Raw genomic sequence first — 24,325 nt, 5'->3', positions numbered from 1 at the left:
CGGCAGCGGTGCTCGACGACGAAGGTGCCGGAGGAGCGCCGGCCATGGTCGCCAACGACTGCAGGATCTGACGAGATTGGGCGGAGGCGTGGCGCAGCGCTGTCCCCTGCACCAGCCGGCACCGCCGACGACCCAGGTCTGGGCTCGAAGGTCGACGGCCCCGGTGGCGGGGCCGCACTGCAGATGGTGAGGAAGGGAGGTGGAGGCGCCCGCCGGTGCCGGAGCGGCAGCCGGCGCCGGCGATGGTGAGGCCGGCGACGGGGCGACGGGGAAGGGCCTCACCTCGCATGGACACGGTGGGGATGGAGGAGGAGGTGAAGGGGAGGTGGGCACCTGAGGATGGCGAGGGTAGGGGGACGCCGGTGCCGAGGAGGCAGCCGGCGCCGGTGGCGGCGGCAGTATGGGTAGCCGCCAGGGGCTATGGTTTTAGGCATCAGGGGCTCCTCCTCCGCTGCTGCTGCTGCTGCTCAGGGAGCTGATTCGGCCAACAATTAAGGCTAAAACTACACCTTCACAGCAGCGTTGCAGATTCACGTCCGTCGTGCTCTGAACAAGTAGTCTTTCCTTTAATTTGCCAATTTGGTACGACTAAGTAGTCGAGTTAGATGAAGTTGGGTTGGGCTAGCTTAGCAACGTTTGGTCAACCTTCCAAGACTTTGGACTCAAGTTAGATAAGGCCGCTTACTTACAATTCGGCACTCCTCTCCTCCAGTTGCTTCCCAGAAAATCCAGCTAACTCTATCTAAAAAAAATCCGAGGCAGACACGGGATCGGAGAGGCGTCCACAAGTTGGGGCTGGGGTTGGGCAGTTGCTTCCTCCGAAAAACGCATAACCGGAAGGGGAAAGGGACAGGATGCAGTCGAGCACAAACCGCTAGATACCGAACCTCCCCACCCAAGGCAGGCAGGCACGGTGGTCCACCTCCACCCGGCCCCGGCCCACCCTCGTTGCCTTGCCTTTGCCTGCAGCTCATGCTCATTCCTTCCATCAGCTGGGACCGGACCGGACCGGAGGCCCCGCGACACGCTCACGGCATACGGTCCACGTTTCCTGGAGTCCGCTGGGAGCGTTTCCCGCCATTCTCAGCGAACACTGCACAAAACCACGGAGGCAAAGCAGGGTGGGTTGCATCATGCTACCGTCATCCTCCGTTAAAATATTCTTATCTTCTTCCCTAATCACATTCCTTAGCTGGAGTAATACATGTAGTTTCACTGACTGGCTTACTGCTATAGTGCTATACACAGCGAGCATTACACATGGTGCAGAGTAGGCGCGCATTCGACAAAAGAACACAGTACAGACCAAGACCACGCTAGAACACATGGCGCACGGTATGCATGGTACAGACAGATCTGCCCCCGTTCGGCTGACCATGGGGCCTTCGGCTGACCATAGGGTCTGTTCGCTTATCTTATAATCTATATTTTCAGCTTATTTTTTCAGTTGAAACGGTGTTTTTTCTTTCACACCAAATCAATCGGAACAATGTTTTCAGCTTGTTTTTTCAGTGAAGCTAACGGGACCTAAGAAGTTGGCTTGTTTGGGTTTTTTTTTCCAGCCAGAACAGTGTTTTTCTCTCATAACATTTCAGGTGGAACAATGTTTTTTAGCATAAACAGTGCATTTCATACCAGCCGGGTCCTGTTCGTCTGGTATAGAAAATGCACTGTTTACACTGAAAAATACTGTTTCGACTAAAATGTTGTGAAAGAGAAAAACACTGTTAAAAAGAAAGCCGAACCAGCCGGCTTGTTGTTCAGCCGAACGGATTGGCGCAAGTGCGGAGTGCGGACGTCAACTTACAGTGCCCCGCCTGCCAGTGGCCGTGCGCAGCAATCATCGGCGGAGCCCGCGCGGGCGGTCGGTGTCGCGGCTCACCGGCCCGTCTGGTTGCATCTGATGCAACCGTGCAGCGGCGCTATAGCCAGGACGTACGCCGGCGACGCCATCACGGGGGGGACTAGACGGCGACGGCCGTGGGAGGGACGGGAGGTTCCAACGGCGCGCGCCAGGTCTGCTGATTCCACAGCCGCCTCGCGCTCGCGTCAACGCTTTCGAAACCGTCGTCGTCCTCCTCGCTCGCTTTCCCTCCTCCAGGTCCAGTCCAAGGCTAGGCCTCTTTGGTCTTAGCCTCCACGGTTCGCTCACCTTCCCCTCCAAACCCAAGCCAAGCCCAAGCCTTCTTCTCTCCCGGCCCCGGCCCCCCCTGGTCCGGCCTTGAGCACTATATCCTTTGCACTCCCGCGCCGCCCTCGTATAAGTAGCCGCGCTAATCATTCGAATTCCCAACGCCCCAGCACGACACGAGCACTAAAACATTTATTGCCTTCAAGAGCTTCGTGGCGCGAACGTCGAGGAGCTTCCGGGAGCAGAAGGGTACACCAGCAAAGGCTCCTGCTTCCGTAGGCGAGGAGCGTAAGGTTCTACTTCTTCCAAGGAAAGGAAAGGGAAGGAAAGGAAAGGGAACGGAACGACCGAGCAGAGAGCGCGGTTGAGGCTGATCGGCTCATCGATCGATGGCGGTGACCGCGACGACGGTCGCGGCGGCGATCACGATGCTGGCGGCCGTGGCGGCGGTCTTCCTCACCCTGGTGCTCTGCTTCTACATCTTCCTCTGCGCCAAGCGGTACCGCGGCGGGGCGCCGCCGCCGCCACCGCACGCGGGCGGCGTCAGGGCGTGGCTGCGCGTCGTGTTCGGCGGTGGCGGCGGGACACGCCCGGACGGCGGCGCCACGGAGTGGTGCTACGACGGCGGGCTCGACGAGAAGTCCATGGCGAAGCTGCCCCGGCGGGAGGTGGCCAAGGGCGAGGCGCTGGACTGCGCCGTGTGCATCACGGAGCTGGCGCCCGGGGAGACGGCGCGCGTGCTGCCGCGGTGCGGCCACGGCTTCCACGTCGACTGCGTCGACATGTGGCTCCGCTCCCACTCCACCTGCCCGCTCTGCCGGTGCCCCGCCGTCGACGACCCGCCAGGTGCCGCCCACCGTGCCCACGCCCGAGGCCGACCCGGATTACCCCAACTTCCCCACCAACGTCCTCTTCTTCGGCTCCCAGGACGAGGTCAGCACCGGCCGCTCGCAGTCGCAGCACCACTCGGCGGCGGCGCGTCCTCTGCCGGCGCCGACGCAGGAGCAGGTCGCCGCCGCCGAGGCCGCGCGGGCGTGCGGCGGGCTGCTGAGGCTGATTGGGTGTGGCGGCGCGACGCCGCCCACGCAGCCGCTGCATCGTTGCGATCATCATCACTATCAAGAGGAGGAGGCGGGCGGGGACATCGAGATGGGCCTCGCCGCCGCCGCCGGCGAGAGTAGCGCGTCGTCGCGGCCGGTGAAGCCGCCGCAGCCCGGTTCGTGAGGCTGCTTGGTTTCTTTCGTGGCGTTTCCTTATGTGTGACATCACAAGTTTTGCTTCCTTTCTTCGCGTCGCGTACGTGTTCTCCGATAGGGAGAGAATGATCAACCAAACAAAAAGAGAGAAATGTACAGATTCTTATAGCCGTCTGATGTAAATTCCTCGTGTGGACACCATGTTCGTTTGTTGGTTTCAACCAGGCTTATTCAACCTAGCAACAGTATTTTTCTCTCACAACAAATCAGCACTAGGTAGCCAGTCCAAATCAATCCAGAAATCAACCAGCGAACACACCGAGAGCCTGAACTGGGGAGAGAAATCGAAAGCAAAAAAATCAAAGCTTGGACGTCCACTCCAGTTGTTCTCGCATGCAGTGAATTCAGCAGTCGGTTACTTTCAGTTTAATCGTCTGCTGCGGCCTGCGGCAGCTGCCAGGAGTAGAATATCCATTCACCTTTGTTCTCTTCGTCACTCGCGTGTCGATGTTGTTTTGACCACAAGCTGCCGCTGTCAAACAAACCTGTCGCCTATCTCTCCCCCACAAGCGTCTAAGCAAGTCACAACGCCGCATTTGTCAGGAGGCCCAGGGACCTCGCCCTGTACCCGCCAAAACTGCAGATTTGACGGCAGATAAGACTGAGAAGAACATGTGTGTCTGACCGCACCCTGTTCCTGGAACTCCCCACAGGTAGGTTGGGGTTGTGTACATGTGTTGTGCCCGCCACGCCCTGGCCAATGACCCAATGCGCCATTACCAACCACCGCAGCCACCTGATGCACTACCAAAACACCAGTTCCATTGAAAACATTCTCTGCACTTGTCTTCCAAGCGACTACTCAGTCTGAACCACCAGCCGCAAGAATCCAACGCAGCCAATGCCATAATCCTGCATAATTGCATGCTTTGCTTCTTTATTTCAGAAAACATATATGTTTTGCCCAGTAACTGCGTCATGCATTGTGGCTTGGCTGCATCAGTTGTATGCCCAAAGGAGCGAAGCGAGTTGACCCGAAAGGAGAAGATAGTTGAGTTAGCAGCAAGCATGGCCGGGCCAGGCAGGTGGCCGAACAAGCAACAGCAACGGCAGCACCAGGCCACCAGCGAATGGAGACGGTCGATGAGCCGATCGCCCAATCCGCCAATCGCCAGCATTATCATACTGGACTATACCAAACTCTGCTCTGGGAAAACAAATGAGACGATTGATGTGCGTGACGCCACACGATCGATGTGGATTTATGCAGCAGGAAGGAAACTTCGGTTTGCTCAACCGAAACCGCCACAACGGATAGGCACGCACCAACGTGTCGCGCTCGTGGGGGCCATAGATAGCGGCCTTAGCCCATAGCTCGCAGTCAGGGCAATTCTTCTTCTTTTTTCTTCGCTTTCGGAGCGAGCGATTTCGCCGTCAGAGCCGAGCACACGCGAGGACAAATGCGCACGCATCAGCACGGATACTAAAGCTTCCGTGTCCATATACATTTGCATCATGCATCCGCTGCGTGTTCTTGCGTTTCGATCTTTTTCTCCGTTGTTCTGTTCATCTCATGATGGGTTCTCTCTTGCAGACATGTCAATATATAAATCCTATATCATCCTGCTCGCTGCAGTCTTCGACCTACTCTTCGTCATCATACTGCAATACCTGCAACCCTTGAATCATGTGGCGTTGCCCTTGCTTACCGATATCGTTAACACCTTGCTTGACGAGCTCCTTCTTCAGGCTTAAATCCAATCACGAGGAGGCTGGCTTTCTTGAAGGTTCATCGATATCTATCTACAGCCTACAGGTTCCTTTGCCCCCATGATTCTTCGTTGTGTCGTAGTAGTAGTATAATCTGATGCTGTCCTTTGGAAGATAAAAGGATTCTGAAGATGTGGCAGGGGGGGCAGAATAAGCTTGAGATTCCGGGCGTGTCAGGAATATAATACCTATATATCTCTCCAAAAGGATTGACAATTGCGATTATCCTTATCCACGATTGCGTCGCTTTCCTAAGTTGGACATGCTTACACGCGGGAACGCTGCAGCAGTTGAAACATTGTTTGAGTCTAACAAAGATGACCTGGAAATAGTAGCAGTCAAAGTCTAACCTATAGCAGCTTCTTATGGATTTCCTTGTGAACTTACAACGGTATAGCCATGTTGACCTTTTCCTACAATTTGACCTTTATGAGACCGTGTTGTGTTATCGTCGGCTAGGCATGGTCGCATGGAGAATGGAGGACGACATATGCCATGGCTGAGCCTGAATTTGATTTGAATTTGTCAGCCATGAACTCCCTCACGGGTTTGATATATTTCTGCGTTTGAAGGAGGCCAAACTTGTTTATGCTCTCACCTTCATCATGATCCATGGCAGGTTCTGCATCTGGTCTTGAATATTCCGAGCGAATCAAGGCGGAGGGTAGCCGTTTTTTACGCTCTGGCCTCTGGTGTGCAGCGCACGCGGGGCCGCCTTTGTTCTCGATCCCTTGAAAGCAGGACGCAGTTGCAGGCATGTGCAGCAGAACCGGAAAACAACAAACAAACGCACGGGCACAGGGCAGCAGGCAGGCTCTGAATTTTCTGAAACGACGGACAGCACAGGACCGTCATGAGATGAGATACGACAGGCACACTGATTACAGGGGTGCCTTCTTTTGCGGCCCCCGGCGCCGGCGCTGCGGCAGCCTTTCTTTTCTTTTTTCTCTCTCGAGTGCCACCATCAAAATGATGGGGGTCACTGGGTCAGAGTCCCAAAGCCTGTTGATTAGGGCTGCTTTGTCTTTGACATCACCATTAGATAGTGCACTACGCGCATTATAATGGGTCAAGGGGACAGAGAGCGCCTGCCTACATTATACTTGCGGTCTTGGAATCTGTTTGGAGCTTGGGAGAATAAAGTACAAGTGCTCCGTATATACTTGCGGTCTTGCAGAATAGAGAACAGTTGCACCGTCCCAACGACGGCGAAGAAGTGTTCCGGAGGGAGAAACCTAGGACTCGTCCAGGCGTCCAGCCACTATTGTTGCAGCGGATGGGGGCTGTCCACCGGCTGGGGCTGCTCTTCTGAATTGAGAATTCGGACAGCTTCTGGCTGCGCTTTCGAAGCTTCCTACCCTCTCGTCACTGTGTCAACACAGAGCTGGCGTTTGCCGGCGGGATCTTTTCTGCATACGCGATGCGAAGAGAAAAAAAGGGGGGAAAACTAGAGCCGTCCACGTGGAGGGGTTCGTGGTCGGCATGCAGATGCACAGCGAGGCACCGTAACGTGCACGCCGACTACCCAACGTCGCGCCAGGTGCGAGGCGGGCGAGGAGTGGAACGCTGGAATCCGTCCTGCGTCCTGGTACAGGTGGCACCGGCGACCGCGACGCGCAGCCACCGGTGGAGCACTCGTGTTGGCGAGCATGGTCATGGCGTGTGGCCGTGTCGGAGATAGGCGCCGCCGCACTGCCGCAGGGCCGCCAGGTCGGCAGCGACTAGAAAGGAGGTGGACACGTCGTGCGGTCGTGGCGCGAGCGGATTAGCGGGTGGACGTGAGACGGCGGCTGAGGCCGATTGCCGAAGAAGGGTACGTTGCGGGCTTGTGTCATCGCTGCTAGTAGTTCTTGCTTGGCCGGCCCATGTTGCTTCACTAGCGGTTGTACTCGGTCAAAGTAGGCCGCCGTAATCTGTACTATCGCCTCTGTTAAAAAAGAACACAATTCTAGATGCATTTTTTTATTAAAGTATCTAAATTTTAACAAATATATAGATAAAAATATCAATATTTATGACATCACATAAATATAATATGAAAATATATTCGGTGACGAATCCGATGACATCTGTTTAGTATAGTATGATAAATATTAGTAACTTTTTTATACATAAATTCTCTAACTTTTTACAATACGTAGCTACACATAATCATGTGACTTTACCTAAAGCCACTCGGCTATGGACTGTTGTATCCATGTGAAAATGGAATTTGACATTTCTGTCCCACCATACAAAGAAATAACTATGGTCCCAAATAAACATGAGCACCTGTGAGCACTTAGCAGCCGTTCTGAAGATGGCGCGGAAGGTTTCACTTCACAGCCAGTGCAGGCAGATGGGCCGTCGTCTCCACGCAAAGCCCCAACCAGGAAGCCCAACCCAAGGATTCGCGGCCCATAATGAACTAGCTGATCTCTTCCGCGGTTCCGGCTGCGTGCGGTACTTATGGTCGGGGCCCCTAGGTGCCGACGGGTCGGCACAGACCCACCCGCCGACCCCCCTCCTCTCCCCCAAAAAATAATTTCTTCCCTCATTCTCTTGACCAAATTGGGCCCAGTTTATTGTATTCTAGTGCCAAACAGCAGCCATGCGCTAAAAGCCGAAATTGCTGACATCAACACATATCTCATTCTTTTTAGATAAAAATCTCATATCTCATAAACCAAGTATCCTAATTAAAATCCGAGTGCACCATCGTATTTCTTGCAAAAAAAAAAAAAAAACTCTTCAAAACAAGACTCCACATGGATATATTTCAATAAAAAATTTTAACGTACATTTATCTCATGATGAACCTGTATTTAAAGATAATCGTCGAATATCATATTAACACTACACGAACATCACAGAAAATAGCATAGAACATCATATGTATACTACGCGAACATTATATATATCATGGAATGTAAAAAATAAAAATAAAATTAGTGAAGTAATATATTATAGTCAAATAAAAAGAAGAAAAAACACCACCGAACATTATAATACATCGTAGAACATCACATTAAGACTACACGAACATCCCTAAATATAGCATAGAACATCATATGTATACTACACGAATATCATAAATACATCATAGAACATCACGTTAAGACTACACGAATATAGCTAATTATAGCATAGAATATCATATGTATACTACGCGAACATCATAATACATCGTAGAACATCACATTAAGACTACACGAACATCACTAAATATAGCATAGAACATCATATATATACTGCGTGAACATCACAAATATCATAAAAATATAAAATAAAATAATAAAATTAGTGAAATAATTAATTAGAGTCAAATAAAAAGAAGAAAAATGCTACCTGAACATTACAAAAAAATGTGCTAGAACATTCAATGTATGTTTACTGAACATCACAAAATACATAGTAGAACATCACTATTTCTACTTGCGGACATAAAAAAATACATCATAATGTTTACACCAGAATTTGAAAGAAGAGTTATAGGGGTTCGGAAGCTCCCGAAAATCATGTCATCATCAAGGAATCAGCTGCGTGGAGATCGGAACTAGTTGATTCGGATGCACTAGAGTCGGCTTTCTTCAGATAGCGCTAGCAGATGACGACAGAGGCTACGATCGGCACTGGGACTGAGACATCCTGGACTCTACAAAAAGAAAAAGATTAGAGTCCAAGTTATCTTAAATTAGGAATATTTTCATTATACCAAAGATTGTATTGAGTCGTACTCGAGTAAGGTTCATGTTTAGACTCCGGGTATAAATACCAAACCTCGGCTATTGTAAAAACAACAATCAATCAAATACAAAGTCAATTACTTTTTTTCGGCTCCTGGCCACCCCTTAGGAGTAGGAGTAGAGTAGATCTTCGGTGAGTTCTTCAGCAAGTACGGCTACATTGATTCGATCGACCTCCATTGCTTGTCTGTAAGTACCGTCATGGTTTATATCTCTGTTCAGTATGGCTACATCGATCCGGTTGACCACCACTGCGACTCTGGTATAGGCTAGTTATCGATTCTTGTTTAATTCAAGTATGGCCTATGTGATTCTGCCTCACACCCCACTGCTTGAATTAGATCAAGGTCAAGTTATCAGCTCTATCTTAGTATGACAGTCTTTGGTAGATTTAGTAAGTTACCGATATTGCTTATTACTTTTATTGTTTATCTAATTACAGTAATATCACTCTGCTCGATTGAGATTGATCTGGATCGGCCTTATATCTTGTTGAACTCATCGTTTGCTAATCTAAAACTGATCTAATCTACGTCTTAAGCGATGAATTATGTTTTTATCAGCTGTTTTGCGTCAATCTTAATCGTGCATATCGTGCGGTTAAAGCATGTCTGATCTTGAGTAGATCTATTAGTTAATGAAAACCATTCCATGGCCCGTCATCACGGCCTGTGGGATTCTGCCTCTCACCCACTGTTGGCACCGTGGAGTTGGGATCGTTAGTTAGTAGACTTATTCTTGAGAAGGCATGACCTTAACTGTGCGTTATACCTGAATCGGCTGTTTAGCCGATATCGAATGCTTTCACGAACAGTTCATATTACAAGATCATTAAAGTAGAGATAAGTTGAAAGATGCGTCAGCCCCATGATCTTATTATGGTATTACGACCTTCATGATTCTACCTCATGCCCCACTGATATTAGTAATGAGTTAGGGTCGTCGAGTCTATTGTTGTTTCTACGGCCTACACGATTCTGCCTCATACCCCACTGGTCATGGCGATAGATGAGATCTAATATGTTCATTAGATTTACCTTTATTAAATAGTTAAGAGGTGTTGAGTTGTTTCTTTAAATAAAAGGAGTTCGGTTACTTGTAATCATTGGCTCGGTATAAACCAATCATCATTGATATCTTATTGCCATTGATTAATATTTGCTTAAACAACATTTATCCTGAATGATAACCGATCGTTCTTATACAACCCCACGAGCTTTAATCGATTCATTCTTGTGAACATGCTGGAATCGGCTATTTAGTCGATTTTCTCTCATATCGGCTCTCAGAGCCGCACATTCGGGATTGTCTGACAACACCGTTATGTTCCGCCCTTAATTACTAATAAGCTTTCTCTCCTTGTTAATTGTATGGTCAAATTGACTAGCATGTCTTGAGATGATTGCGCAAGATCGACCACCCTTGCGCTGAAGCTAGACGGATCTGCTCCATTGAGCGGATCCTTCCAGCTTGCTGCGTGTGTTCTCGGCGTGGAGGCGAAAATTCTGTGTCGTCACATATTTCCTGGCACGCTCGGTGGGACACCACAATCGTCATGGTAGCTCACAACAACAACAACATCCTTATGGTACACTATGAAGACCTACCTGATGAGGATAAGGATACCATTGGCAAGGCTATAGAAGAATTTCAGAAGAAGTGTTTGTTGTCCTACACCAAAACACGTGACAACACAATTATTCAGAAATTTCCACTACAAAGGGTTCTACTACACGGGCAGACAGATATAGTTGAAGCTGAAGACAGGTGTTTCGTTACAGAAGCCATAGACAAATCTGTTCGTGATGCCATATCAAGCCGCAATGAAGCTTTCGTTGACGTATTTCACAACGCCATGAAAGAGGCGATTCATGGGATTCTAGTTGGTCAGGTTGGATCGACTTGTTACAATATTCTAGATCTGTCAACTTAAGGGACTAATCAAGTCGGTACCAGCCATCAAGAAGTAGTACCAGCTGGTAATGGTGATGTCCAGACACTTCAAGGTTCATCTGAACAAACTCCAGGCACTGCTACGAATCAGGTACAAGTACAATCCTGGACCGTCAATACAACATGTACAATAGCTGACGGGACAAAGTCAGAACCTAGATGATTAATTTTGGCATATCAGGCCACATACCGTCGTCGGCTCAAAAATAGCATCATCAATTCAAAAGATCCATAGAGATATAGATTCTTATGTCTATAATCAGAGACTTCAAGAAGCAAGCCAGCAAAGGACCCAACAGATTGAGATTCCACAAGGCTATCACTATGTCACGGATTATAACACCCTCCACATGATGCCAAATCTAGGATATCAAGGCACGTGAGATTTCAATGCACAGATGGGTCAGCAAGTATCGAGAAATCCAAATCTGCAAGCTGATGAGTTGCTGCTGAAGGTGACCGAGATGATGAAGAATCAATTCGGTTTGAAGCCGAAGGGGCTATCCTTTTCATACAAACGTTCATATCCAGAATGGTATAATTTGGTCGCTCTTCCTATAAATTACAGGCTCCCAAAGTTCGCCAAGTTCACTGGTCAAGATAGTACAAGCACAATAGAACATATCAGTCGGTATCTTACACAATTGGGTGAAGCATCAGTTGAGGATGCCCATCGAGTTCATTTTTTCTCCTTATCCCTGTCAGGGCCAGCCTTCACTTGGTTCTCGTCACTACCAGTCATCTCCATTACCAATTTGAAAGGTCCTAATAGCTAGAGAGGGGGGGGGGGTGAATAGCCTAATAAAATTTCTACAACAACACTTAACAAATCGGTTAGATAATTATGAGGCGAAGCGAGTGTTGCGCTAGCCTACTCAAAATGCAAGCCACCTACCACAATTCTAGTTTAGATAGTGTCTATCCACATAATAGCAAAGATATTACCCTATGTTAGTGTGCTCTTAAATACTAACTAAAGAGCCACACCAACCAAGCAAACAAGCTCTAACAACTAGTTACACTAAAGAGTTTGACAACTAGTTTGTGATAATGTAAAGAAAGTGATCAAGAAAGTTATACCATCGTGTAGAGGAAGGGGCCAATCAATCACAAGAGAGAATAACAATGGAGACCAATCACCTCGGAATCAAAGATAGACACAATGATTTTTTACTGAGGTTCACTTACTTGCCGGCAAGCTACTCCTCATTGTGGCGATTCACTCACTTGGAGGTTCACGCGCTAATTGGCATCACACGCCAAACCCTCAATAGGGTGCCGCACAACCAACATAAGATGAGGATCACACAAGCCACGAGCAATCCAGTAGAGTACCTTTTGGTGCTCTACCGAGGAAAGGTCAAGAACCCCTCACAATTAGCACGATCGGAGCCAGAGACAATCACCACCTCCGCTCGATGATCCTCACTGCTCCAAGCCATCTAGGTGGCGGCAACCACCAAGAGTAACAAGAGAAATCCATAGCGAAACACGAACACCAAGTGCCTCTAGATGCAATCACTCAAGCAATGCACTTGGATCACTCCCAATCTCACTATGATGATGAATCAATGATGTAGATGAGTGGGAGGACTTTGGCTAAGCTCACAAGGTTGCTATATCAATGAAAATGTGCAAGAGAGGTCCCTTGAGCCGGCCATGGGGCTATATATAGAGCCCCCATCAAATAGAGCTGTTATACCCCTTCACTGGGCAAAACGCGCTCTGACCGGACGCTCCGGTCATACTGACCGGACCCTACACTCAGCGTCCGGTCCACAGATGGATGCCATGTGTCATCGGCTTCAAACGCTATTCGTCAGATTCCAACGGTTATGACGCCGACTGGACGCTCTGGTTAAAACTGACCGGATACTGGAACCTCAGCGTCCGGTCGAGTACAGTGAGGGTCGAAACCTGGTTTTCCTCGACCGGACGCGTCTGGTCCACCTCGACCAGACGCAGCCCAGCGTCCGGTGGTAAACCCTAGCCACTGTACCGATAGTCAACGCGACCGGACGCAGGCAGTCAGCGTCCGGTGCTTCTAGATCCAGTGTCTGGTCACTGGACCGACGCTGGCATCAGCTTTGTTCTCACTTCTATCTTTTCCACCCTTGCTCCAATGTGCCAAACACCAAGAATTTGCATCCGGCGCAATAGAAAATAGGCATTCTATTTTCCCAAAAGCGCCGAAACCCATCTCAACCCTGCAAACACCTTGTGCACATGTGTTAGCATATTTTCACAAATATTATCAAGGATGTTAGCACTCCACTAGATCCTAAATGCATATGCAATGAGTTAGAGCATCTAGTGGCACTTTGATAACCGTATTCCGATACGAGTTTCACCCCTCTTAATAGTACGGCTATCAAACCTAAATGTGATCACACTCTCTTAGTGTCTTGATCACCAAAACAAAATAGCTTCTATGGTTTATACCTTTGCCTTGAGCTTTTTGTTTTTCTCTTTCTTCATTTCAAGTTTAAGCCCTTGATCAACGCCATGCCATCACCATTGTCATGCTATAATCTTCATTAGCTTCTCTACTTGAAGTGTGCTACCTATGTCATGATCACTTGATAAACTAGGTTAGCACTTAGGGTTTTATTAATTCACCAAAACCAAACTAGAGCTTTCACAATTAGGCTAACCTGAAGAAGAAGTTTCATACATATTTTTACACTAGGACTGGAGAAAAGAAGATCACCGATCTGATGACCATGAGACAGGGGACTAATGAATCGGGCACTGAGTTTCTTTAGAGATTCCAAGAGACTAGGAATTTGTGCTTCTCATTGAGTTTGGCCGATGATCAGCTAGCTGCTTTAGCTATCCAAGGAATACTACCAATGTGGAAGGAAAAGCTACTAGGATAATAATTTGACAACTTGGGTCAATTGGCTCAACGAGTAGCAACGCTCAATAGCTAATTCCAGAGTATGCGCAGAGACACTCGATTCTAGAAGAATACCACCATAGCTAAAGCTTATGATTCATACTTAGTAGATGACGGCTATGAAGATGATGAATAGGAGGTTGCTGCATCTGAATGGAATTGGAGCAAGAAGACAGTAATGGTGCCAAATCCTTGGCAAAGAGGAGTCGAGGAGGGCTATGACTTTGATGTCACGAAATCGAACACGCTCTTTGACTTTTTACTTGAGAAGGGCCAGATCAAATTGCTGAACAATCATGTTATGTTGCTCCCTGAACTGTTGAAGAATAAGAAGTTCTGCAAGTTTCATGATGCTACTTCTCATTCCACTAATAAGTGCAGAATTTTCCAGTAGCATATACAGAGGGCTATTCAGCAAGGGAGACTCAAGTTCAATACGCCTCAAAAGATGAAAGTTGATGATAATCCTTTCCTAGGAGATCAAAATATGATTGATGTTGGGATATACAAAAGAAAAACTAAGGTCCTAACATCGGCCAAATCAAGAAAAGATGGAACAGTCGATCCCAAGATGCAAATATCGGCTGATGAATACAAAGAAATTAAAAAATGTCGTGATCAGCAGAAGAGCCGATACGAGCAGGAGGAACATCAAAGGATGGAGCGACGAGGCCACGAGTTACATCTCGGATCCTATTAAATAAGTGGCGGCGGTAGAAGGAAAAAGATCATCAGCAATGGTTAGAGGATAAAAAATACTAGCATCAACTGGAAGAAGAAAGGTATGAAAGGAAGCAAGCTGAATTGCACTGGAATTGTCCTTTCTTCAAATACTACTAGAACAAAGGTTTGAAATTATCTGCCAGACATGACTGTCCAGAATGCAGTAATCAATATTGGGAGTTTAGGCAATCTCAAATCAACCGCCGGTCTATCCATGCCTAGAATGTATATCATCATAATAACATAGATCGGCGCTTAAAAAAATAAAAGTATTCATGATCGATTGGGAAAGAGAGTTGTTGACCAAGACTAGGCTGATCATAGAGAAGGAAATAACCAGAGGGAACATGTTTGATAGGAAGGCCAATGGTGCCCTAGAGGTTTAACAAGAAGCCAGAAGAGAAGAGTGCAACTCCTAAGGAATAAGGAGATGGAACAGGCTCAGCCATCTGGTAAAACTCAAGTGTGGCATACCAAGCAAATAGCTGATAAGAAACAACCATCGACTAATATCCAAATAGCTTTTCTGTTGCCATTAGAATTTAGAGCTCCGGCGGATTAGGAAATTTACTCAGACTTCGATGAATTAGAGTATGAAGAGATGGTTGCCAAGTTGATGGTTACACACCAAGTGATATTTGATAAGCCAGTCAAACATCAGCACTTGAAGGCTTTATACATGAAAGGTTTTGTTGATGGGAAGCCGATAAACAAAATGTTGGTGGATGGAGGTGCTTCTATCAATCTTATGCCTTACACTACTTTTCATAAGCTTGGCAAGGGACCAAGAGATTTGCTTGAGACCGACATGATGCTAAGAGACTTCGAAGGGAATACATCTAAGACCCCGTGGGGCAATAAACATCGAGTTAACAATCGGGAGTAAAACTCTGCTCACCATGTTCTTTGTCATCGATGGAAAAGGCTCATACAGTTTACTCCTCGGTCATGACTGGATTCACGCAAACTGTTGCGTGTCATCAACCATGCATCAATGTTTGATTCAATGGCATGGGGATGATGTCGAGGTGGTTCGCGCTGATGAGTCTGTGAGCATCGCAACAGCTGATCCAGTGTTTTGGGAATTAGGAGACTTCGAATGCCTTTTTGGAAAAATATGGGAAGGAGGCTTCATCAGGATTAATAATGAAGGCCAATAGCCGGTTCAAGCAATCGGCTCTAAAAGTTTGTTTTAATCAGTAATCGTGGCGTCGTGTCGGCCATTGAGTTAAGGGAAAATAAACATTGAGTCCTAGAAATGGGTTTAGGCCGATGTATGTGAATGCTGAATTAAAGTGTAAGTGCGATTCAGAGTTAATGGATTTCTTAAGAGAAGTTCTGTTTTGCTTAATAGGATGCTTGACTCGGATTGATCGATCGTTTGATCTTTGGAATGAAAAATGCATGAAGAGATGTTATTCTGACATATGAATTTGATAGCCGATTCGTTCTCGGCTCCAATAGCCGGTACCAGGAGGGTATCGCCTCTAGTTTAAAGAGTAAAAATCTTCAAAGACAGTAAAAGCCGATACGATGTGTATCGCCTATAGAGCAAAAAACAAAAAGAGCAAGAAACATTCGTAATCATATATGAAGGCATTGCATTGAAGCATATCCATAGAAGAACAGGGGTCTTTATTCAATGGATTACCCTAAGAACAAACTAATCAAAGACCTTGTTCACTACATCTTGAGCGGATGTGATGTCTACTATGGCCTTCACGGTCGTGGTGAATTCTTCGAGCAGGTCTTCACGCTCCTTAGGGCCATCACCCATTGGGAAACCGGTCTCCATGGCATAGAGCTCGTACCCAGTTTGGACTTGCGCCGTGGTCAGCGCCACCGCCGCACCCTGACGAACACCGTGGAGGGCGATCTCCCGAACGCAGGCCGGGATGTCTTGGAGACGAGCGTCAATATGGGAACCCCATGCATTGACAACTTTCGCGGCTACGTTCGCTTCTAGTTGGAGGGACTCTAACTGCACCGTCAGGGCTGACAGTCACAGGAACAAAGGACTATCAAGACAGAGATAATGGAAATCAGAAAAAGGCATCCCTAGAATTTATCTTACCCGCAACCGTGGCATCAGACTTAGCTAGCCGCGCTCGAACAGCGCTGGCCTCCTCCTCAGTCGCATGAAGGGCGGCCTAAGAAACCCCAAGGCGAATTTCCAGTTGGCCGTTCTCGCAAGTCGCCTCAGAATAGCGATTCTGAGCTATCCTCCACTCATGAAGGTAGCGCCAGGCGTCGTCTCCATTGTAGGAGTCAGAAGAATCCGACGACGAGGCCAAAAAAGAAGATGCAGCGTTGGAAGGCCCACCGGCCCTAGGAAGAGGACGGAGACTGTCGTTCACAACAAACCTATAGGCGAGTTAGAACTTTTCATCATCACAAACAAGAAATGTCAATCTCACCTCATGCGTCGGAGATGCTGGTTCATCGACATATTCCCCTCCATGATTTCCTCTGCCTCACGCTTGCCTCGGTTGTCTTCGCTGGCCATGAGGGATGATTGGATCTACGAAAGAGAAGAAAAAACCGCTACAGGACTTTGGCAGGCGGAGAAGAAGGGAATAGTTGCAAGTGGGGATGTATTCGAGACTGAAACCACTAGCCAGTATTTGAAGACCTGAAGCGAAGAGGCGGACGCCTCGGGACGTGTAAAAGGCAACGACAATTAATGGAAGGCAAAGCACCACTTCACTAATGACGATGGGAACACGGTGTCGAGCAACTGAAAGGTAGAAAATCGAAGGGTTCTCTTAGTGAAAGTCGTGTTTTCAGACTTGATTGAACTAGAGGCCTAGATCGGCTGTATTAAATCGGCTCTTCAGCCGAAGGAGGAGGCATGAGTAAACAATGGAGAATATGATCGGTTCTACATGAGGTACGCGTTGACATATGGATTTTAAGTTTGGAACATCATGGGTCGCTCTCGGTATTTATAGTCAAATGGCATCAGCTCCTGCGGGCTATTGACTTCTCCGGCTGATCTAGAGATGCTCTCAAAGACATACTTATGACGACCAAAAGGCGAAATAGCCGGTATGGTCGCCTAATCAGGAGAAACCTTATCGGCTCAGGCGTTGCGCGCTTGGTACATTTTGGAGACACTGGGAGGAGAAGAAGAATTCGATAGAGCAATCGAATGGAGAATATTTGAAGGAATATTACCCTAACATTTGGATTAGTATTTGATAACCAATTTACTCGATTGACAGCTTTAACAGCCGATACCAGAAAGGTATCATTTCTAATGCGAAGAAAACCCCACAAGGGTAAAAGCCGGTACAGAATGTATCGCCAATAGGAACAAAGCAAACACGGACAAAGTGATACATATATTATACAAGAGAAAAAGGAAAATCACTTGAGACGGAGAGATTGCTTGCTAATATCACCTATTACAAACTATGTGCTGAAAAACACTTTGGCTATTATACCATCGGCCTGAGAAATAAGAGCTACGGAATTAGCAACACTGGAAAAATCCTCAATCAAGCCTTCATAATCCCTAGAGTGCGACGTGGCTAGAAAACCATGGGGAAGGAATCAAAGCTCATAGCCAGAGTGGACTTGCGTAGATACCAACGCCATAGCGGCACCATGGCGAACGCCATGCAAAGCAACCTTCCTAACGTGGTTCGGGATGTCGTGCAGACGAACCACCAGAACGACGCCTCTAGCATTGATGAATCCCATCGCGTATTCCACAGCCATTCGGAGACTCTCCAGTTGAGCAGACAGATCTAAAGGATTCAAAGGGAAGACAATCAGAGTCTCAAAAATGAAATTGAAAAGAAGCGAGAGCTATGACAGGTATCTCACCCACGATTCTGGCTTCGGCCTTGGCCAACCTATCCTCCACCGAATCAGCCATGGGAGGTGATCGACATCGAATCATGGCCAGAGCCGACTCCGTGAGGGAAAGACAGTTGGTTAAACTTTGATAAGTCTGATCAATGGAAGTGATTATATCGTCATTATCGATCTGCCTCCTTGGACAACTAGGAAGCTAGCGACGAGTCAGTGTTGAAGACGATATTGAAGGTTGAACCAAGTCAACCCTGTGCTCTGGGGCGGTGGAGACATCCCAAGTAGCACCTTCTCGGCGATGAAGACGCTGGCGCGATGATGTGGACCCGTTAAGAACTTCCTCAGCAAGCCTCTTGCTATTCTCCATGATCTTAAACCTACAGAAAAGCAGGGACTATACTAAATACGCAGGAGGTTTGAGATGAGACGGGTAGTTTTCTGAGCCCCAGCCATGTCTCGCATATATAGCCTAAGGAGGCGAGGAGGTAGATTTCGCCGAGGGTATGAAAACTAAAAATAGATATGGAAACGGATCGGCACTCCAGAATTTTAGGGGAGAGATAACGAAGAGATAACATATTCAGACTTATTGCTTCCCCAGATTACGAAACGTCGTGGGATGGATGCGAAGAATTTACATTTAATCAGAAATCAACCCACCAAGACTTCTTTGAATTGAAGGGAGTCCAGGCCCCCACAAGGCCAAAGGTCATCATGAACCAGGTTACATCAGCCGGATAATGGAATTCTACCAGGAGAAGGGGAAAGGCCGCCCGCTTGGCAGATCGGGAACTACGAGAAAGAAGCCTGTGGCTCTCCCAGCGAGTGTTTGATGAAGCAAACAAGGAGAAAGTGTCCACACATTTTAGCCCTTGTAAACACTAGAACAGCTTTGCTAGCATGGAGAGAAGACTCAGGTGGTATCACAAGACTTCTTCTAGCCACAATAGCTAATCCTCTTGCTCGACAAGGCGCTAGAACGAGCGACACAATCGCCCTATACATAAGAATTCTTCTAGCCACTCAAAACCTCCATAGCAAAAGATGGACCATGGAGGGTTTGGCAAAGTCAGAGCTTGAGAGGGCAGGTAGAAGAGAAACATAGCTAAATCATTAAGCTGCTCTCATCGGGGGCGGATAGGCATTTTATAGCCAGCCTGGGAGGATGAATCCAAGTGCCCGTGAAGCGATGATGCTCTCATAAAAGTTGTGAAGCATGGGCTCATGAGCTGACATAGGCAGCGATAAACAGTAGACCCCAGATCAAGATTCTCTACCCATGACTGTAGACCCATTGTTGATGAAGACATGATAATTTTGGAATAAAATTACTTTTATTCCAAAATTACGAGATCATTGAAGTAGAGATAAGTTGAAAGATGCGTTAGCCCCATGATCTTGTTATGGTATTATGGCCTGCATGATTCTGTCTCATGCCCCACTGATATTAGTAATGAGTTAGGGTCATCGAGTCTATTGTTGTTTCTACGGCCTGCATGATTCTGCCTCATGCCCCACTAGTCATGGCGATAGATGAGATCTAACATGTTCATTAGATTTACCTTTATTAAATGGTTAAGAGGTGTTGAGTTGTTTCTTTAAATAAAAGGAGTTTGGTTACTTGTAATCATTGGCTCAGTATAAACCAATCATCATTGATATCTTATTGCCATTGATTAATATTTGCTTAAACAACATTTATCCTGAATGATAACCGGTCCTTCTTATACAACCCCACGAGCTTTAATCGATTCATTCTTGTGAACATGCTGGGATTGGCTATTTAGTCGATTTTCTCTCATATCGGCTCTCAAAGCCGCACATTCAGGACTGTCTGGCAACACCGGCACGTTCTGCCCTTAATTACCGATAAGCTTTCTCTCCTTGTCAATTGCAGGGTCAAATTAACTGGCACGTCTTGGGATGATTGCGCAAGATCGACCACCCTTGCGCTGAAGCTAGGTGGATCTGCTCCATTGAGCGGACCCTTCTGGCTTGCTGCGTGTGTCCTTAGCACAGAGGCGAAAATTCTATGTTGACACAAAGAACATTATATATATATACTACGTAAACATCATGTGTATCCAGTCCTAATGCACATGGGCCTAGAGCTCCAGTCCCGCCGCACGCGCCTTCTGCTCGCTGCTAGCATGGACCACTTCCTTTGCTGCTCCAATCATGCGTGTGGGCCGCTCAAGAAAAAAAGCAGCCCAATAACAGATTCGCGGTGCGGAGGGGGGGGGGGCGTCAGCCGACTGGTCGGCAACGACGGGTTCCGCTTATGGTCGCCCCGCCGTGTATTCAACTATCACGTTTGTGACCAAACAAGCTACTCAAACTCGTCCTCTATACTTTGGGCCTGCCTTGGATCGGATCCAAAAGTTGCCCTGCCAAAACTAGGGCATGCCAAATTTGGTTGCCAAAACTTTGTCAAAAATTTTGGTATAGCACTTGGTTGGGTGCCAAACTGGGACAGCCAAAATTTTGGACCTTGATTGGTTTGATGCCAAAATATATATGTCAAGGTCCATGATTCAATGCCTAACACATACAATTATCTAATAATCACAATATACATCACAGATTAAGTCCAGATAGCATATTACTATATTATGTGCATGTACAGATCATCATATACACCTATCTTCATCTAAGAAGACCACATCATAATATTCATTGTGCTAAAATAATACAACGAGATACTAAAATCCTAACCATATAAACAAGTTCATATGCTGACGACATGAAGCATGTCCAAAATACCCAAAATAACACCAGATTAGTCAATGCATCCATATGCTTTCCACCTGAAGCATACGGATCTGTAGTTGCAGGGCAACTTGATGCGATAGATTTGGCAAGCATAGCAATACTTGTAGCTATTTCATCATCCCCTGTTGCTCTAGCACGTTTTGCATTATCCTTTACATGCTTCTTCCCAGGCGACTTCTTATTCTTTCGTTTAATGCTGAAACTAGAGCCTACAAGTGGTGTGCATCTAAGAGCAATAGTGTCTGAATCATTCTCAGCATGTTCAGGAGTATATACTTCATCACTCCCTGATCTATTATTATCATCTTTAGCATCCACAGTGCACTGGTCAATAGCCAAGGATCCATTAGCTTTGGCAGATTCTCCAAATAGCTCTTCCATAAGATGGAAAAATTTAATAGGTCGAGCAAGATAGTTGTATTTTCCAGGCTGCAATAATTATTAACAAGTGAGCCCAGTAATCTTGGAGTCTACACACATTATATGAAAAAGTAAACGTACATGTATGCAGCGGATACACTTACCCCAAGCTTGGAAGGTGATTTCTCTGAATAGTGAATATTGAACTTGCACGATCCTGAATCAAAACCATAGCCACTCTTGTCCATAGCTACTTTTATCCTATTCCACTTCTCCTTGAATGCCCTAAAATGGCGATCAACTTGTTGTGTGGTAGCTGCAAGTCCAAATCTAGCATTTAAAGCTTCTGCGCACATATGGTGGTGGTGTTGCTTCCACGTAGAGGTAGCAGGTTTTTCCTTCAGGTAGTCAATATACCGCTGAAGCATGAACTCGGTGCTGTCATCAGTCCATGTTTTGTACTTCTGACGAGATCCAACATCTGCATTCCCATCTTTCTTTTCCTTACCCATGCTAAGAATACATTTTAAAAGTAAATAACAAACATTATTAAACATATAATAAATAATGTTTTGTTTGATAGAAAGAAAGGTAATCCATTAAGCATAACAGTAATATTATTTACATGCGTACAAGCACACACCCACCAAACTACACAAAACCAAAAGACAGCAGCAAGTAGCCAAGTACTAACTAATTGTCAATGGTAACATCGTTATTAAGTCTATCATTCCACATCTGTTGGGCAATTGAATCATGCTTCGTAGCCCACTCACGTACATCAGCCTGTCGATCGGAGACATGATTCTTACTCCTTGGTAGGTGATTGTACCAAGTTGGCTCATCATATATGAACTCATCAGGTCCATCGTCTAGTATCCAATTATGAAGGGCACAGCAGGCAATGACCACCTTGCCCTGTGACTTCAAGGGTATGAATGGCTTGTTGCTACGAATCTTGAAGCGATTCTTGAGAGCACCAAATGCTCGTTCAACTGTTGTCCTAAGTTGGGAATGACGGTGATTGAAAAGCTCTTTTGGACATTTTGGGTCTTGGGCTCCATGAAACTCTTTTAGGTGATAGCGAACTCCACGGTAGGGCGGTAATATGCTTGGCCTAGTGCCATATCCAGCATCGGCCAAATAGAACTTCCCTACAACCAAAGTTAACATAATGCCTAATGTGACGTCATAACGGTGAGACTATGTCACAATTTTCAAAATCCATGAATACCTTTAGGAATTTTCAGTCCATTTGGACGAGAAAGGGCATCTTGCAGCACGAGAGAATCATGAGCGGATCCCTCCCACCCTGCTAGGACATATGTAAAGTGTAGGTCGAAGTCGACAATTGCTAGGACATTTTGTGTGGGGTATGACTTGCGGCCCCTAAACCTATCCACAGATTTAGCAGGCACACATGCCTTGATGTGAGTGCCATCTAGTGCTCCTATACAACCCTATGTACAGAGACAAACATGTGTCAAAGCATTTATATCTAAAATTGCATATAAAACATATATTGCTTACACTATTGAGAGTTACCTCAAAATATGGATAGAACTAGTTAGGACTCTCAGTGATCTTTGGTTGCGTGGATATAGATCTCACATAAATTAGCTCAGGAGCTAACTTGACAATGGCACGCACGACGGTATTAAAGTACGTACTCACTGTCCATCCCGATCTCCACATTGCTATTGCTACAGAGGAATATGTGTGGTACTGCACAACAATCTTTAGAAACATTGTGAGCTGCTCCTCTACTGAAACATGAAGTGTGTCAACTAATAGTCCCCTCTCCCTAAGCCGAGCACAAAGCTTGTAGAATACAGGCCGGGACATCCTAAGCTCATGCATACATATTCTGTCCGAGGTATCAATCAACCTAATTAGCTCACTACTACGCCATATATCCCTTTGCACCAGTGGAGCATACTTTATGCGTTTGGCTGTACTCCTCTTCTGATTTTTGTTCCTCCACCACAAGGCCAGCAGTAGAACAAAAAAAGCTAAGGCCTTTTGCCTCGACATACAGCAATAGAGGAATTTTTGCTGAATATTGCCAATCAAGGTGTAGGCGTGTAGTCGTGTAGGCAATGTGCAGGAACAAAAAATGAAAAATAAAATGCAAAGCATGTATCAGCAGCAAGTTAATTAAAATAACTTTTGATATGCACAAGCAATAAATGGCAAAGGAAGTAGTACTTGGCATGTATAGTAGCCAATAAATTATATTACTTTAGTGAACGGGCCGGTTTAACTAAAACTAACATATGGAACTAAACTAAAATGATTTGAACTAACATCAAACAATTGTCAGTTATATCTAGATTTTTTTAATGGGCAAAGTGAATTGTTTAACCATCATATAAATAATGCTGAAATCTTAACCGAGGAATATGCAATGGGCTTATGCAGTTGGGAATCTGAAGAACAACAACTGAACAACTACAATCTAGTAACTTGCTGTAAGCCTGTAGCCATGTAGAGACTCAGAGAGAGACCAAAGGAACTCGATTTGAAAGATTTTACCTCCAGGAGTGGACCAACGGATCTAGCTGGGGCGATTGCCACCTGGTATGTTTTCCTCTGCACTTTGTTGCAGCAGATCTGTAGACGGATGATAGGTTAGACACTCATACCTAGAAAATGGATGGATGATTGAAGGAGGAAAACACTGCTAGTAGGAATAGATGGATTAATCGGAGATGAGAGGCCACCAGATGAGGGAAGATGCTCCTTGTTCCCCAACGGATTAAGGGATCTGTTATGAAGGTAGGGATGGAAGGATATGTCCCTTTAATCTGCGATAGGAACAAGTGATGGACTTGGGGATCCCATGGACTGGTGGAGGTTCAGGACTGGCACAGGCGACGGAGGAGATAAGTGGCGGCGGACGTGAAAAGTGACGACGGAGAAGGAGGGGATTAGAGGGAAGTGGTGGCTGCTGTGTCGGTGGGAGGGTGATACTGTA

General features: G+C 46.5%; 1 protein-coding gene and 1 pseudogene across 2 annotated transcripts; one reads left to right on the top strand and one right to left on the bottom strand.

Moving 5' to 3' along the window:
* The first annotated feature begins 1,782 nt into the window (after positions 1-1,782).
* On the top strand, positions 1,783-3,582 carry LOC136552703 (E3 ubiquitin-protein ligase EL5-like; annotated as a pseudogene).
* A 17,207-nt stretch (positions 3,583-20,789) lies between these two features.
* On the bottom strand, positions 20,790-24,325 carry LOC136552702 (uncharacterized). 2 transcript variants are annotated; one of them, XM_066544266.1, is made up of 4 exons: positions 24,072-24,325; positions 23,884-23,961; positions 21,513-21,861; positions 20,790-21,417 (listed from the first exon to the last, which is right to left on the bottom strand). In XM_066544266.1, exons 3-4 carry the CDS (start codon positions 21,858-21,860, stop codon positions 20,890-20,892), a joined length of 876 nt encoding a protein of 291 aa, XP_066400363.1. In that variant the 5' UTR covers position 21,861; positions 23,884-23,961; positions 24,072-24,325; the 3' UTR covers positions 20,790-20,889. The 2 variants fall into 2 exon arrangements, with proteins under 2 accessions (XP_066400363.1, XP_066400362.1); XM_066544265.1 differs by lacking the exons at positions 23,884-23,961; positions 24,072-24,325 and adding an exon at positions 22,894-23,874 and having other exon boundaries at positions 21,513-22,808.

The sequence above is a fragment of the Miscanthus floridulus genome, chromosome 4, assembly GCF_019320115.1.
Source record: "Miscanthus floridulus cultivar M001 chromosome 4, ASM1932011v1, whole genome shotgun sequence".
NCBI lineage: Eukaryota > Viridiplantae > Streptophyta > Magnoliopsida > Poales > Poaceae > Miscanthus > Miscanthus floridulus.
This window is presented reverse-complemented; position numbering and strand designations above follow the sequence as displayed.

What these genes read in the sequence shown, in the direction of transcription:
- LOC136552702 (XM_066544265.1), bottom strand. Translation starts at nt 21,905, where the DNA reads ATGTTTAATAATGTTTGTTATTTACTTTTAAAATGTATTCTTAGCATG. An exon ending in AATCACCTTCCAAGCTTGGG is followed by an intron (nt 21,418 to 21,512) that starts GTAAGTGTATCC and finishes TAATTATTGCAG; the next exon opens with CCTGGAAAATACAACTATCT.